This window comes from Mauremys mutica, chromosome 1 (assembly GCF_020497125.1).
Source record: "Mauremys mutica isolate MM-2020 ecotype Southern chromosome 1, ASM2049712v1, whole genome shotgun sequence".
Lineage (NCBI taxonomy): Eukaryota > Metazoa > Chordata > Testudines > Geoemydidae > Mauremys > Mauremys mutica.
The window spans coordinates 46,723,593-46,736,909 of record NC_059072.1 but is presented as its reverse complement, the minus strand read 5'-3'; the positions used below and the strand labels follow the sequence as shown (position 1 = coordinate 46,736,909).

Here is a 13,317-nt window from a genome sequence, read left to right as displayed (position 1 = left end):
TAAAGAGAAATCATGTTTCATCAGTCTCTTAGAATGCAAATACGTGGATATAGTGTACTTGGACTTTCAGGTCCACTCATGGATCAGTAACTGGTTAAAAGATAGGAAATAAAGTGTAGGAATAACCAGTCAGTTTTTCACACTTGAGAGAGGTAGCTAGCAGGGTCCCTCAAGAATCTTTACTGGGACAAGTGCTATACAAAGATTGAAACTAAAAACTTCAGTGGTGTGGTGTTCACTGGGGCAATGTTGCATAGACACCTGCTCATGTTTTTTTCTTTATTGGGGCATGTGCACAGTAATCCTTCCAGACTACACATGCAAAGAAACGACCACACATTCTTAAATACCATTCTCAATTTGGGTCCCCCAAAGATTTAGTGGGTATCATGCCCTACCTGGGCTAAAACTTGTCCAAGTGAGACCATTTTGACCCACATCACAGCAATAGTTTGATCTCTAGATCTGTGCAAAAATAAAACAAAACACCAAAAACTCTTTTAAAAAATGGCTATTTTGGGGGCTCATATTTTTGCACCCCCCCCTTGCACAAATAACCTCAATTTGGGTCTCTACCATAGGTTGATGTAGCCTCCCAATTCAATGGTGCACTGGCCCCTCCCACCCACCAAAATGCCACAGGAGCGCCATTTCAGATTTTGATGCGGGGAGCGAAGCAGGGGCCCAGGGAGGTCACATGGCCATTGAAAGCTTGTGGAGCTTTTGAAATGGCAGAGAACTTTATTATGCCAGAAATAATTTGGACAATCTTCTCCCCCAATTCTGTACTTGGGTTGCATGCAGGGCCGGCTCCAGGCACCAGCGCACCAAGCAGGTACTTGGTGTGGCCAATGGGAAGGGGCAGCACGTCCTGCTCTTTGGCGGCAATTTGGTGGGGCTGCGGCGGGTCCCTCGGTCCCTCTCGGCGGGAAGGCCCTGCCGCCGAATTGCCGCCGAATAATGAAGTGGCAGCGGTAGAGCTGCCGCCTAAGTGCTGATCACGGGTTTTTTGTTTTGTTTTTTGCCACTTGGGGCGGCAAAAAGGCTGGAGCCAGCCCTGGTTGCCTGGCTCTAAGAAATACTGGGAAACAAGGAGGAGAAGTTAGCTATGTAACCCTTCTGCCATGTGATGTAGGCAGCAACAAGGGCTGGGTTCACAATCCAGGGGGCTCCTCTTAACAATACAAAATAGAACTGGCTTGAGGCCGGTTATCTGGGAAAGCTGGACACTGCCCCAGGCCGCCGCCGCTAAGAGGCAAGACGTCACCACGCGCACGGCCTGTGTATAACAAAGGAAAACGTTTATTAAGGGAAGAAAACACAACGTTCATTTCAGAAAATACAGCAAGGCTGACTGAAGGGACTTGCACATTTGAACGTGACCCGCTCGGTCACAGGGTTCACTGCAGCGCTCTGTGGAGCGAGCTTAGAACCAAGAGCCAGGGAAAGGGCCTCAAACCCGCAGCAGCCCGATCGCTCCAAGGGGTTAAGCTTGAACTGTCACTCACCCTATTTTCCTTCCTGATTGGTTAAGTCTGTTCCGTTTTTGCCGGGCTTTAGCCGCTTAGTGAGACGTTGCTGGGCAGGATAGTATGAGGGCGGGCTCTGCCTCCCATTGGCCGTACGTCACGCCATGTTGCCGGGCAACCTGTCACTTTTTCTATGGTGCTGTGTTTGGCTGCGGAGGTTGAGCTTGGAGCTTTATGATTGGCTATAGAAATGTGATTTTTTTTTTCGATTGGCTGCCGTGCTGCCAGCCTGGATTTTTGATTGGCCGGAGAGAGCTGTTGCTAGGCAGAGTAACCAGTGCCGGGACTTTGCACAGCTAAGGCGGGAGCGCAAGAGAATCGGGGTCAGGCGCTTTTGTGTCCTCCCCCCTGATGGCGGTGGGTGCAGCTACACCCCTGGGCCCCGGTCAGCCACCACTGACCCTGGCCCTGCATCCGCTGAGGCCCCAGACTGAGCGTGTGGCGGATGACCAGACAGCAAGTGTGAAAAATCAGGACGGGGGTGGGGGGTAATAGGAGCCTATGTAAGAAAAAGCCCCAAATATCTGGACTGTCCCTAAAAAAAATCGGGACAGCTGGTCACAAAACCCAAACACCTGGAAACTTTAAAAAAGGACTTCTTTTTCAGGGCTTATATCACCACCTTAGTTCAAATCACCCCAACTTTGGGTGACTAACCCTACCTGTCACCTTCCTGAAGCACACCAAATTTCAAAGGGACACTGACTAAGAATGTTGATTTTAGAGGATCTAGGAAGGTCAAGCTTTAAACATAAGCTGTGATGCAACTTTACTGTAGTGGTGCAACGGGAATATTTTATTAACATTAATAGACACTGTTGATCCTGGCCTGGCCACCACTCAACTGAGGTGAGGTGCTGCTATACCTTGTGTATAGGACTAGCTTGCTAGATGGCTTCAGGAGCCTGGAAGGATGCCTGTCTTCTCCCCAGTTTATGTAGCACCATGGATGTACTGCAGAAGTCATTTAGTACCACTCCAGGCTTAATTCAATAAATCAAGAGTAATTCTGAACATGGGAAGAGATATCTCACTTATCTCTCTATAATCCCATGGTGGTGCAGCCGTATGGGGAATGGAGTCCTCATGTGGCCCTTGATCTGGTCATAGTCTGCCTGAAGTGCTACTTTCATTTTAGTGTGGGGCCTGCCTGTGGAGAGAGGCCCCTTCTCCATCCTTAAGCCTGAACCCTTTTTTCTGGTAGGACATGGTTTTGTGGGCTGAGAGCCAGATAGGCACAATTCCCATTACGCTGCAGCCTGACACAGATAGAAGTAGGTTGGTTTCCATACTATGTTGTTTTCTCTTTACACAAGAGCAAAATATGAATGGATTTCCATTTGCATTTAATTCTGTTTGAAGAATGATGGTCAGTGTGGAACAGGAAGAGTTTTGGATCACAGTAGATATTAAAGGATCCTGTGTATTGTGCCATTCAGCCCCTTGCCACAGAACTGGACTTCAGAATCTTAGCTTTCATTTAAAAAGCAAAACACCTTGTAGCCCTTGTGGTTGCAAAGAAAACTTCAAAACCCTTAATCAGGTGTAAATGGATGCACTGTCATCTGCCGGTGTCTGAAGAGAGGCTGATTAATAGCTTGGAGAAGGGTCACTTCCCCCATTCATCTGAATCAGAGCCACATGGACTGCAATTCTGTAACTGGTAATTTGGCAGTTTCCTCAAGATGTCACAAAGTTAACTATTTCTGTTTTAGCATCACCTGCTGCTGCAGTCAGACACCCAGGGGCGGCTCTAGCTTTTTTGGTGCCCCAAGCATGGCAGGCAGGCTGCCTTTGGCGGCTTGCCTGCGGGAGGTCCCTGGTCCCACGGATTCGGCGGCTTGCCTGCGGGAGGTCCGCCGGTCCTGCGGCTTCCGTGTACCCGCCGCCAAATTGCCGCCGAATCCGCGTGACTGGCAGACGTCCTGCAGGCAAGCTGCCAAAGGCAGCCTGACTGCTGCCCTCGCAGGGACCGGCAGGGCACCGCCCCGCGGCTTGCCACCCCAGTCACGCGCTTGGAGCGCTGGTGTCTGGAGCCACCGCTGCAGACACCTGACATTTTGTTTTGTTACCCTGTACCTTGTCTGTACCTGCCTCTTGCTCTGCCCCTTTCCATATCACAGGGAATTAATTGGATTACAGTGCATGCTCTTTGCAATATTCTGTGGACCTAGGCAGCAGGAGGTTGGGGAGTGAGAACTGGAATATAGTCAGAGAGAGGGAGGGACAGAAGCAGAGACTAGCTAGCGCAGCAGCTGAAGTCTGAGTTCTGGTGAGATAAATGCTTAAGCAGACTACAGTACAAGCTTCTCTTTGGTAGCAAATATTGGGAGAAGGAAGTTGTGAGCTGTGTTGCCATGGGAGCTGAAGCCCAACCACCAAGACAGCATACCAGAACAAATGCTCTAGTCTAAACTAATCATGGTTGAAAAGTATAATGAAGTTTTATGCCAATGATTATTTTCTACTAGAAGCCACAGTGGTGTATGTTTTCATTACAGTGGAGATCATAACGATGTTGATACACAATAAATTAACATTATAGTGAAATTTAGGAGTTGCTGCTGTGGAATTTTGTCCCATTGTGTCCTGGAATACAAATGGCTCTGGTTAGCTGAAGGGTTTGCTGACTGATTGCTAACAGATTACCAATTTGGGATGCTCAATTTCATATTAGGGGCATTTAGGGAAGACTCCAGAGCCAAAAATGATTTTGATTTTTGAGTTGTAGTTTGAGTTACTAGTGCTTTCCCCTAAAGATGTGGTGGTGGTGGTGGTGGTGGGGGAGAGATGTAATTTCAATGAGAGCTGCTGAGAGCGCTGAACACTTTGGAAAAAATTAGGTCACTATTTAGGAGTCTAACTTTAGGGGCACCCATTCTTGAGTCTTGGCTGGGGTATCTAGAGGTGACAGATAATGAGCTGGATCCTCAGCTGCTGTAAATCAGCATAGTTTCATTAAAGCCAATAGGACTATGGTGAACGACACCAGCAAAGGATCTGCTGCAATATCTCCCCTAAACTGTATATGTATGAGGTTTTAAAAAGCAATTTGCTCAGGGTGAGTGAAAGTTTTGTATGGGATATTGAACTCAGTAGGGGCCATTCTCCCTGGCCCACTGAGCTGCTGTCCCTTCAATCAGAAGGAAGGAGAAGACCAGAGAGAAAGGAGTATGTGGATAAGCATGCACATGGGTGTGTAGGAAAAAGACAGGGGACTGACATTTTGTGGGGAGAAAGGAGAGATAAAAGTATTAGAGATGAGATCAGTTGTGAGGGTGGAGCAGAAGACAGGAAAGGGAGTAAAGGGATGGTAGGAGAAGGAAGGAAGGAAAGAAAGAACAGACACTGGAAACAACACAGAAAATGATACACAAATATAGTCCGGAAGAGAAGCAATGTAAAACAAAAGTGAGACATGTTACATTAAAAAATTTATTGAACAGTTGAAATCTAGTATTTTACAAGTAAATACAATACACCCACTGTACAAAACTGTTTTATTCCTTTAAAACTATTAAGAGACATGGTGGCACAGGTCTTTTCCACCCTGGCTAGTTAGCTTAGCTCTTGGAGTAGTAGGTACAGGATATATTTTTCATGTCCTACTCATCTCAATATAATCATTGTTCATGTTTTCTCCAGTGGGAATTTCTTCCTCTGTTTCACCATCTTGAACCACAACATTAGTGACTTTTAAAGATATTTAATGGCAGAAATATGGGTCTTCAGTAACAACGGATGAATTGCTGGAATAAGTAAAACTGTCTTGATCATTGAAACAGACTCGCTTTAAATCCAGTTTACTAGATTTATGATCAAGGGGTCTTCTGCTTTTAGTAATAATGCAAAACTTAGCTTTTCCATGCACCAACTTTGGAAAATATCAAGAAAATTGGAGGTAGGCGTACACTATATATAGATATAGATATAGATATAGATAGATATATATATAGTTTTACTCTATTTCATCTACAGAAGAGTTGTACTTACAACATAGCAGTGATCTACTAACAACTCAGAATGCCCCAAGTTGCTGTATTATTTAATTAAAAATTCAGTGCATTGTATTGGTAAGTTCCCCTACCATATAAAACACACACTACAAATCTCTTGGCATTATTATAGATATGTAGTATTTTTTAAACACAAACACAATGGAATAAAAGCAAAAACAAATCAGGCAAGAGCCTAATTCTGCCAACCTAATATAGGTAAATCTTACAGTGAATCAACAGGAGTTTTCCCTGTGTCAGGACTACAGAACTGGGCACAAAACAGATGCATCAGATCTGAACATGCTAATGGCTACTTAAAACAACATTTAAAAACATAAAATACATGTAAAAGAGAAAACACACAAAACAGAATTCAGGAAATGCTTTGGTTAAAATACATCAGAGAAAATTAATGGGACAAGACTCAGAACAGCTGTTGTAACAACTAACATTCAGGCAGTTCTGTCAAACTCAAGAACACTGCTCTGCATTTCCTTTGCTAGTTACAAATGAAAACAAGGTATGGCTTATATATTTAATTTAAAAGGAGACTATATAACTATGTGGTGTTTCTCTAGAGACAAGTGCAATGTGCCTGATATTTATAAAATACCTTTATATTTTATATTTAAATTGTAATTAAGATTTTTCACATCTGAACCCATTTAATGGGAAACCATTAAAATGTTATGTAAACAAAATCATTTCCACAAACTTAATGTTTTGTTCAAATCATATAATTTTTCTTTAAAACATCTTGATACTGCCGTGTTGCCCTGGAAACCGGATCCTGATCCACATTTAGATTTTTTGAAGATCCATCAGTAGATCCTACAGGAGAGACTCTTACAGATCCAGTTTCAAGTTCAGCTGTGGCTAGAAAGAACAAGAAAAACAAATGACCATATATGTTCTGTGTTATGTTGTGTTATAGTTTTACAATAACTTTGTCATAAACCCATTGAATTTTTTCCATTGACAGCAGTGGGTATTGTATCAGGTCCAGAGACAGCAGATACACATTTTTAAATCAATACAAAGAAAACATTATGAAAATGACATAAAAGGGACATTCACAAAGGAAGAAACCATATTTTTAAATTATATAAGCAATACATTAGCCTTTTTACTAATCAGTAAATAACCATTAGTATTTCAAGGGCTATTGAAAATAATAGATCAAATCCACAGATGCTGTAAGCACACTAAATTCCAATGAAGACAACGGCATGACATTTGCTTGTTCTAGTGATAAATTTGAATGAATATCAATTATATACAATAATACTGATTAAAATAAGTGTGAGAGGAGAAGTGTTTTTTTAAAGTTCGTGAAAAATCTTAAAAGAGGATTTATTGTATTTGTGTTAATCCTATGTGTGTGTTATTTGGGAATTTCTGCAAAATTGACTTCAGATTAAGACTTTTTTGGTGGGGGAAATTACATAATCTGTACAGCACTTTGGTAAGTGGGCAGTGCTTGCAAAAAGAACTTTACTAAATTTGAAAATTAGTAGAAACAGCAATGGTGTATAACATAACAGCTAAATACTATTTCTGAATTATAACAAAATCATAAATACTGAGTAACATTCAGTTTTTGAAAAAAAATGTTAACATGCTCTGACAAATTACCTTGGTCAAGTTCTTTAGTGATACTTTTTTCTAGTTCCTGCTGCATCTGAAATTAAATATTAACAATATTTTACATATAAGCAGTTTAGGGTAGTTACTGTCACAAAAATATTGCTATATATTTAAAAACAACTACAGAGTGTAACTAAAAGTGAAACGAAAATCCTGAACAGAGATTTACTTTTGTTTTGGAGAAAATCTTGATTAGCTGAGTCTTCATATTCTGATGGTTGAATAATATCAGCAGCATCGTAAAACAGTCTATACCTTCATAGAAATCATAGAAATGTAGGGCTGGAAGGGACCTCAAGAGGTCATCAAGTCCAGGCTCCTGCGCTGAGGCAGGACCAAATAAGCCAGACAATCCCAACTGACTAGACGGTTGCTAATTAGCCTCTTCTGTTCCTATGAAGTATTTTTACAAACTATAATTAACTATTCTATAGCTCAGAGGAGTGTCGGACTCATGGCTTTTACTCCCCTTCATGCACATACTGCTTAATAAACCATCCTTACTAGTTGTTGGCTTATTAATGTATTTAACTAATAATAAATGATTCATAATTTAGTAGTTAAACACATACAAACAAGCACAATCAATTAGTAACGGAGGGCTAAATTCTACCTTCAGATATGTGAATAAAATCACAATTAAATTTAAGGGTGGATATATGCATCTAATTCAGACGTGGGCAAACGTCTGGCCGGAGAGCCTAGTCCCTGCCCCTTCCCCCCCCTACACCCTCCCCCTCCCCATGCAGCCTCATCTCGCTGCGTGGGCCGCGCTCTGGCCCGCTGCTCCCGCTGGGCAGCGTGGGGAGCGCAGCTGGCTCTGGCTGGGTATCGCGGCTGCGAGCTCCTGCTGCTGGTAAGGGGACGGGGAGCAGGGGGGTTGGGTAAGGGAGCGGGGGGTCATGGGGGGCAATCAGGGAGGAGGGGGCTGTTGGATGGGGTGGAGGTTTGGGGGGTGGTCAGGGGATAGGGAACAGGGAGGGTTGGGAGTGGGAGTCCCGGGGAGCCTGTCAGGGGGTGGGGATGTGGATAGGGGTTGGGAGGGCAGTCAGGAGACAGGGAGCGGGGGGGGTGTATATAAGGGGGTGGGATCCCGGGGGGGGGGCGGATAAGGGGGTGGGATCCGGGGGGGGCAGTTAGGGGCAGGGGGGGTCCCAGGAGAGGGTGGTCAGGTGACGAGGAGCAGAGGGTGGTTGGCTAGGGGTGGGAGTCAGGGGCGGGGGTATGGATAGGGGTTGGGGCAGTCAGGGGACAGGGAGCAGAGGGGTTGGATAGGGGGTGGAGGTCCCAGGAGTGTGCGGTCAGGGGACAAGGATTGGATGGATTGGAGATTCTGAGGGGGGCAGTCAAGGGGCGGGAAGTGGGAGGGGGTGGATAGGAGGCGGGGGCCAGGCTGTTTGGGGAGGTACAGCCTTCCCTACCCGGCCCTCCATACAGTTGCACAACCCCGATGTGGCCCTCAGGCCAAAAAGTTTGCCCACCCCGATCTAATTCTAAGTTTGGCCAGTTAAAAATATAAGGCCCAGTCCTGCAACCCAATGAAGATACTGTTGCAAGAATAAGTTTTGCAAGATTGAGTACTTAAATTGTATATAAAAATAAAATATCAGTATTTAATTTAGCTGCTATAAAAATGTACAATATTAGTTTACTGCAAGGCCCTCAGATCACACTGAGAACCTTCTCTCTATCTTTGTGGAAAGATGCAACACTCATCTCTTTTTGTCATCCTTCTCCTAAGGATGGTGAATGATGGTTATGGGATTGGAGAACAAGCTCTGCACCTTTGTATAAAGTGGCTTAAATTGACTAGGGGGAATGGAAAAGTGTGTTCCTCTCTCAAAGGAATTAGTTACTGTCACTTTTACAGTTTTGATTGCAAGCTCTTCCTAAGCATTTTGTTTATTCATACCCATGGTACTGTGCATTGCTATTTATAACTTGTATTTCTGTAGTGTCCACAATAGACTTTCCATTAAGACAGTCAATGACCTGAAGAATTTAAAATCTAAAAAGACAAGACACAACAACAGCCAGCATATAAGAAAGCATAATTTCGAAATATATGGAGCTAGTACGCAGATATAACAGTGATGAGTACCTCACGAACAGTAATTTTACAAATGATGAGATTTACCCATTCAATATTCTGAGAAACAAATGGAAGAATTTAAATACTGGTTAATATCCTTTTTTTTCCCTTTACAAGGTTAATTTACTCACCAGTTCGGCATTTTGGGAAGAAGAAACTGCTTCAGTAAGGGAGTAAGACAGACACAATTGGGGAAAGAGTAAGAAGAGAAAGAACCCTCCAGAGAGCACAGGGTTTGACTGGTACTGAGTGGCAAGGCACTCTAAACAGTGGAATATGCAGATAAGCTTTGGTCAGGTCTGCTGGAGAGATTGTAAAAAATAATGGAAGCTAGAAACCCATCCTGAATTTAATTCTTCTTTGTTGCCCTGTTCAGCCTCTTGAGGTCTAAGATGGCTTGGACTCTTTCTGATCTTTCCCTTGCTATGAAGAGTATGGAATAGAACCCTGAAAACATTTGGTCTTGAGAGAGAGGCTCTACTACCCATAGCTCTGGGAGATGAGAGATCTACTTCAGGATGGTTTGCTGTGTCTTAAGGCTGGAGAATGGATAAAGATGTAGAAGAGCCTGGAGCACCAGAGATTATCAGTGTTGTATTCTAATGTTGACTGGAATCATGTGCCTAAGTGCCTTCCAGGAGTATTTCTGGGTGGAATCAGGTATAGTTGCAGCCATACTGACTGTTTGGATCGAAAACAAGGGCTGAATGTGTTCCCTGAGCAGGACTTGCCTGTGAGTTACTGGTTTAGTGTTTACCCAGAAATAAGAAAAGTCCCTTATCTGGTGGCCTGTGTTGTGGGTAGCAATGAAAGGAGGTTTTGTACAAGAACTGTAGTCCTTTTATCTTTTCTGGTGTAGAGAATCCCAGTGTCTAACTAAACAGGATTCCCACCTAAGAAGTTGAGGCACAGGGGGATTTGCTTTGAATAGTCTTGCACAGCCTTTTGCTGCCAGCTTCCTGGAGTCCATGGATCCATCTGCTACAAATGTAGTTGCTACGGATAGTTTCTTCAGTGTTGACTTGAACTTGTCATGGGCTTCTGGTGGTCCAGGCTTTTCAACTCACTGCAACAGGACATCATGGCTCTAGTGAAGAATATGCTTGCCAATGAGTGTCTATGGGTTTATCTACACAGCAATTAAAAACCTGCCAGGTGGGAGGGTCTCAGAGCTTGGGCTGCAGCCTGAGCCTGAAGGTCTATACTGTAATTAGACAGCCCCTCAGCCTGAGCCTTGTGAGCCTGAGTCAACTGGCACAGGCCAGCCTTGGGTGTCTAACTGCCGTGTAGACAAACTCTATGGATCACTGAAGAAGTTTCAAAGTTCTATCTAAGGGTAGCTTCCTTCTTATCTGCAATGTCTTTTGGGAAGAAATAATTGTTGGTAAGATTAGCACAAATTTTTACTTGGGGAATTTCTGTTTATCAGCTTTAGGGAGAATAAAGATCTTTGGCTTTTAAGATCCTATGAAACTCCAGGGCTTGTTGACAGCTTTTTTTCCGTCTTTGGTTGGGAGTTCTTATCCTTCCCCAGGAAAGAGGAGTGGAGGACGACAAAGGAGTCAGAAAACTATTAACACCAAGAAAAATGAAAAACGAAACTATAAAAAATACAAACTTAAATGATTAAGTATTGAGTGCTAGACTGATAGGCAAAAAGGAAATGAAAGGGTCATCATATACAATATATACAGTACCGTAGCATGACACTAGTCCATACACAGTAAATGCATGACTGAAGGATTTTTCCAGGATTCAGTGGATTAGATAACTATAAGGCAGTCCTCGTGAGAAACTCCAAGAGTGGATTTTACAAAAGAAAGACTAAGTTGGAAAACAACTTTTTACTTAAAAGATAAAAAATGATATCCACACCAAGCCCTGCTGTTTAAAGACAGCCATGACTCAAATATAATAAATATGATTCTGTACATTCCATTCTTCAGTACTGATCAATGGTATCATTTTAGATGTTGTCAGCGTTACATACAAATATATAAAACACAGCAGTACTGTCTTGCTAATTTAAATAATTATGCTATTCGCTTTTGTAAAGTGTAGCAAAAGTATAAACTGAGTTTTTAAATTTGTAATATTATGACAATCGAGACAAAATTTGTTCTTAATTGAAATTAAAATTTAAACAATACAAACAGAAAAACGTGCCCAGTACAAAGAACTACATAGTATTAAGCAATACTGACTACACACCTTGCCATGTATCTGGTTGCAGAGAAGAGAAGGAAGAAACAGACTTTTGATCAAGGAGCTGAAGAAGTAAGAACAAAAGCCAATAAGTTTATAGGTCTTGGAAATCAGAAATGAAAAATGACCCGTAAATACATGAAGAAAATAAAATTACTTAGGATTTTTGAATACTATACTACAAGAGAGTGCAGATGGAAGAAGACTGGAAACAGAATTGAAATTTAGACATAAAATAAGGAGATTCCCCTTATTTTCACAGATAAATAGATGTGCTTTATAACTATATTGACTCATGCTTAGTGTGGTTGGCAATAGAGACCACTACTGTTTTCCAGGGTAAACTGTTAAAGTTTATTTTTATTAACTATGTTTTAAAATATTCATCTATTAGTTTTATGCATAGCCCTTTGTTTAATGTTTACTAAGGCCTCAGTCCTGCAAGGAACTCCGCATGGGCAGATCTCCCCTAAAGTAATCAGAGCTCCCCGAAAGATTGGGGCCTATTGGCTAGAACCTATCCTAGTGAACAGTGTGCAGGTATAGCACGCCATACACAGATCTCACTCTGCCCTTGCACAAGGGATGGCAATGCATACTTCTCACTTCCTCCTGGCTACAGAGAAGCTCTGCTGTTGGGGATCCAGAGAGTTAAGAGGAGTTGAGATGGGCTAGCAAGTTTAAACCTACCTCCCCCCGTAACACTATAGGCTATCTAAGTTACTACAGATGCAGTTTGCAGTGGATTTCCCAAATACTTATAGTTGCTGTTTCTTAAGAATAATGTTGTATTTTTAATATGAAAACTGTGTTATTTATCTGTAGTTTAGTATTTAAGGCTGACCAATGTGGGTCGTTAACGTGTACATATTTTTTTGTTTCCTTTTCAAAAGGGGTTTATATGCAGCATTTACATTTTGAGGTTACTGATGAATATAGTATTTATTCTGGGTCAGAGTTAAGGTGGTTGCGATGTGATTAAATATGCTTTTTAAAATATTTGATATGAATAATGAGTTTATGTTTCTTATATGCCCAGCATCAGATTTATGAGGTTCTTAACTAATAATTTCTTTGGTTTTAAGTGCTTTGGTTTTTAGATGATGTGCCAGGTAACTACCTTGTTATCTTTTCTTTTGTGTAGGTAAATGAAAAGACCATTTACATTTTTTTTATTTAGTGGGATGGACAAGATCACCAAATTATTAAATCAAAGGAGCGGCTAGCAGTGAACAAACTAATAATGGCTTCTGCAGAATAATGTCTCTTTCAATTGCATCTGGCAGTATATTTTCATTCTTTATGCTGTTAAGATAGTCATGGATGCATGCACAGCATAGCCTACCTTTACTGAAAGTTGGTAAAAAGTGCCAAAAAGTTGACACATTAAGTGTCAATTTCAAGGCTGAAACCTAGGTATCTTCATTAAAGAATCAGTGCCTAACACATTAGGAGACTCTTCTTCCCTGCCAAGTCACTGAACCTCTTTGTTATGCGTTAGTTGCTCCATCTTAAAAATGTGTTTAATAATGCTTTGCATGTACATAAACCACTTGTTCATCCATACATCTCAAAGCCTTTTACACATAGCTGAGTGAACATTATCATTAAGGCTACGTTTTAGTCATGGGTATTTTTAGTAAAGTCATGGACAGGTCATGGGCAGTAAACAAAAATTCACGGCCCGTGACCTGTCTATGACTTTTACTATATACCCCTGACTAAAACTTGGGGGGACAGGTGACCCTAGGGGTGACGTGGGTGCGTGCTGCAGGTATGCAGGGGGCCGCAGTCTGGGGGGCGCCACAGGTACTTGGGGGGCAGGTGCTGCAGGTGCTCGGGGGCA

At 42.3% G+C, this 13,317-nt stretch overlaps 1 protein-coding gene across 2 annotated transcripts in view; it reads right to left on the bottom strand.

Moving 5' to 3' along the window:
* Positions 1 to 5,012: 5,012 nt before the first annotated feature.
* The window catches only part of LOC123378056 (ankyrin repeat domain-containing protein 36C-like), a 166,091-nt gene continuing 157,786 nt past the window's right edge, over positions 5,013 to 13,317 (bottom strand). For both annotated transcript variants that reach the window (XM_045031530.1, XM_045031534.1), the window contains 2 exons: positions 7,163 to 7,208; positions 5,013 to 6,403 (listed from right to left, as the gene is read on the bottom strand). In XM_045031530.1, the coding sequence (XP_044887465.1) occupies positions 6,255 to 6,403; positions 7,163 to 7,208 (195 nt within the window). In that variant the 3' untranslated portion in view covers positions 5,013 to 6,254. The remainder of the gene's footprint in view (positions 6,404 to 7,162; positions 7,209 to 13,317) is intronic.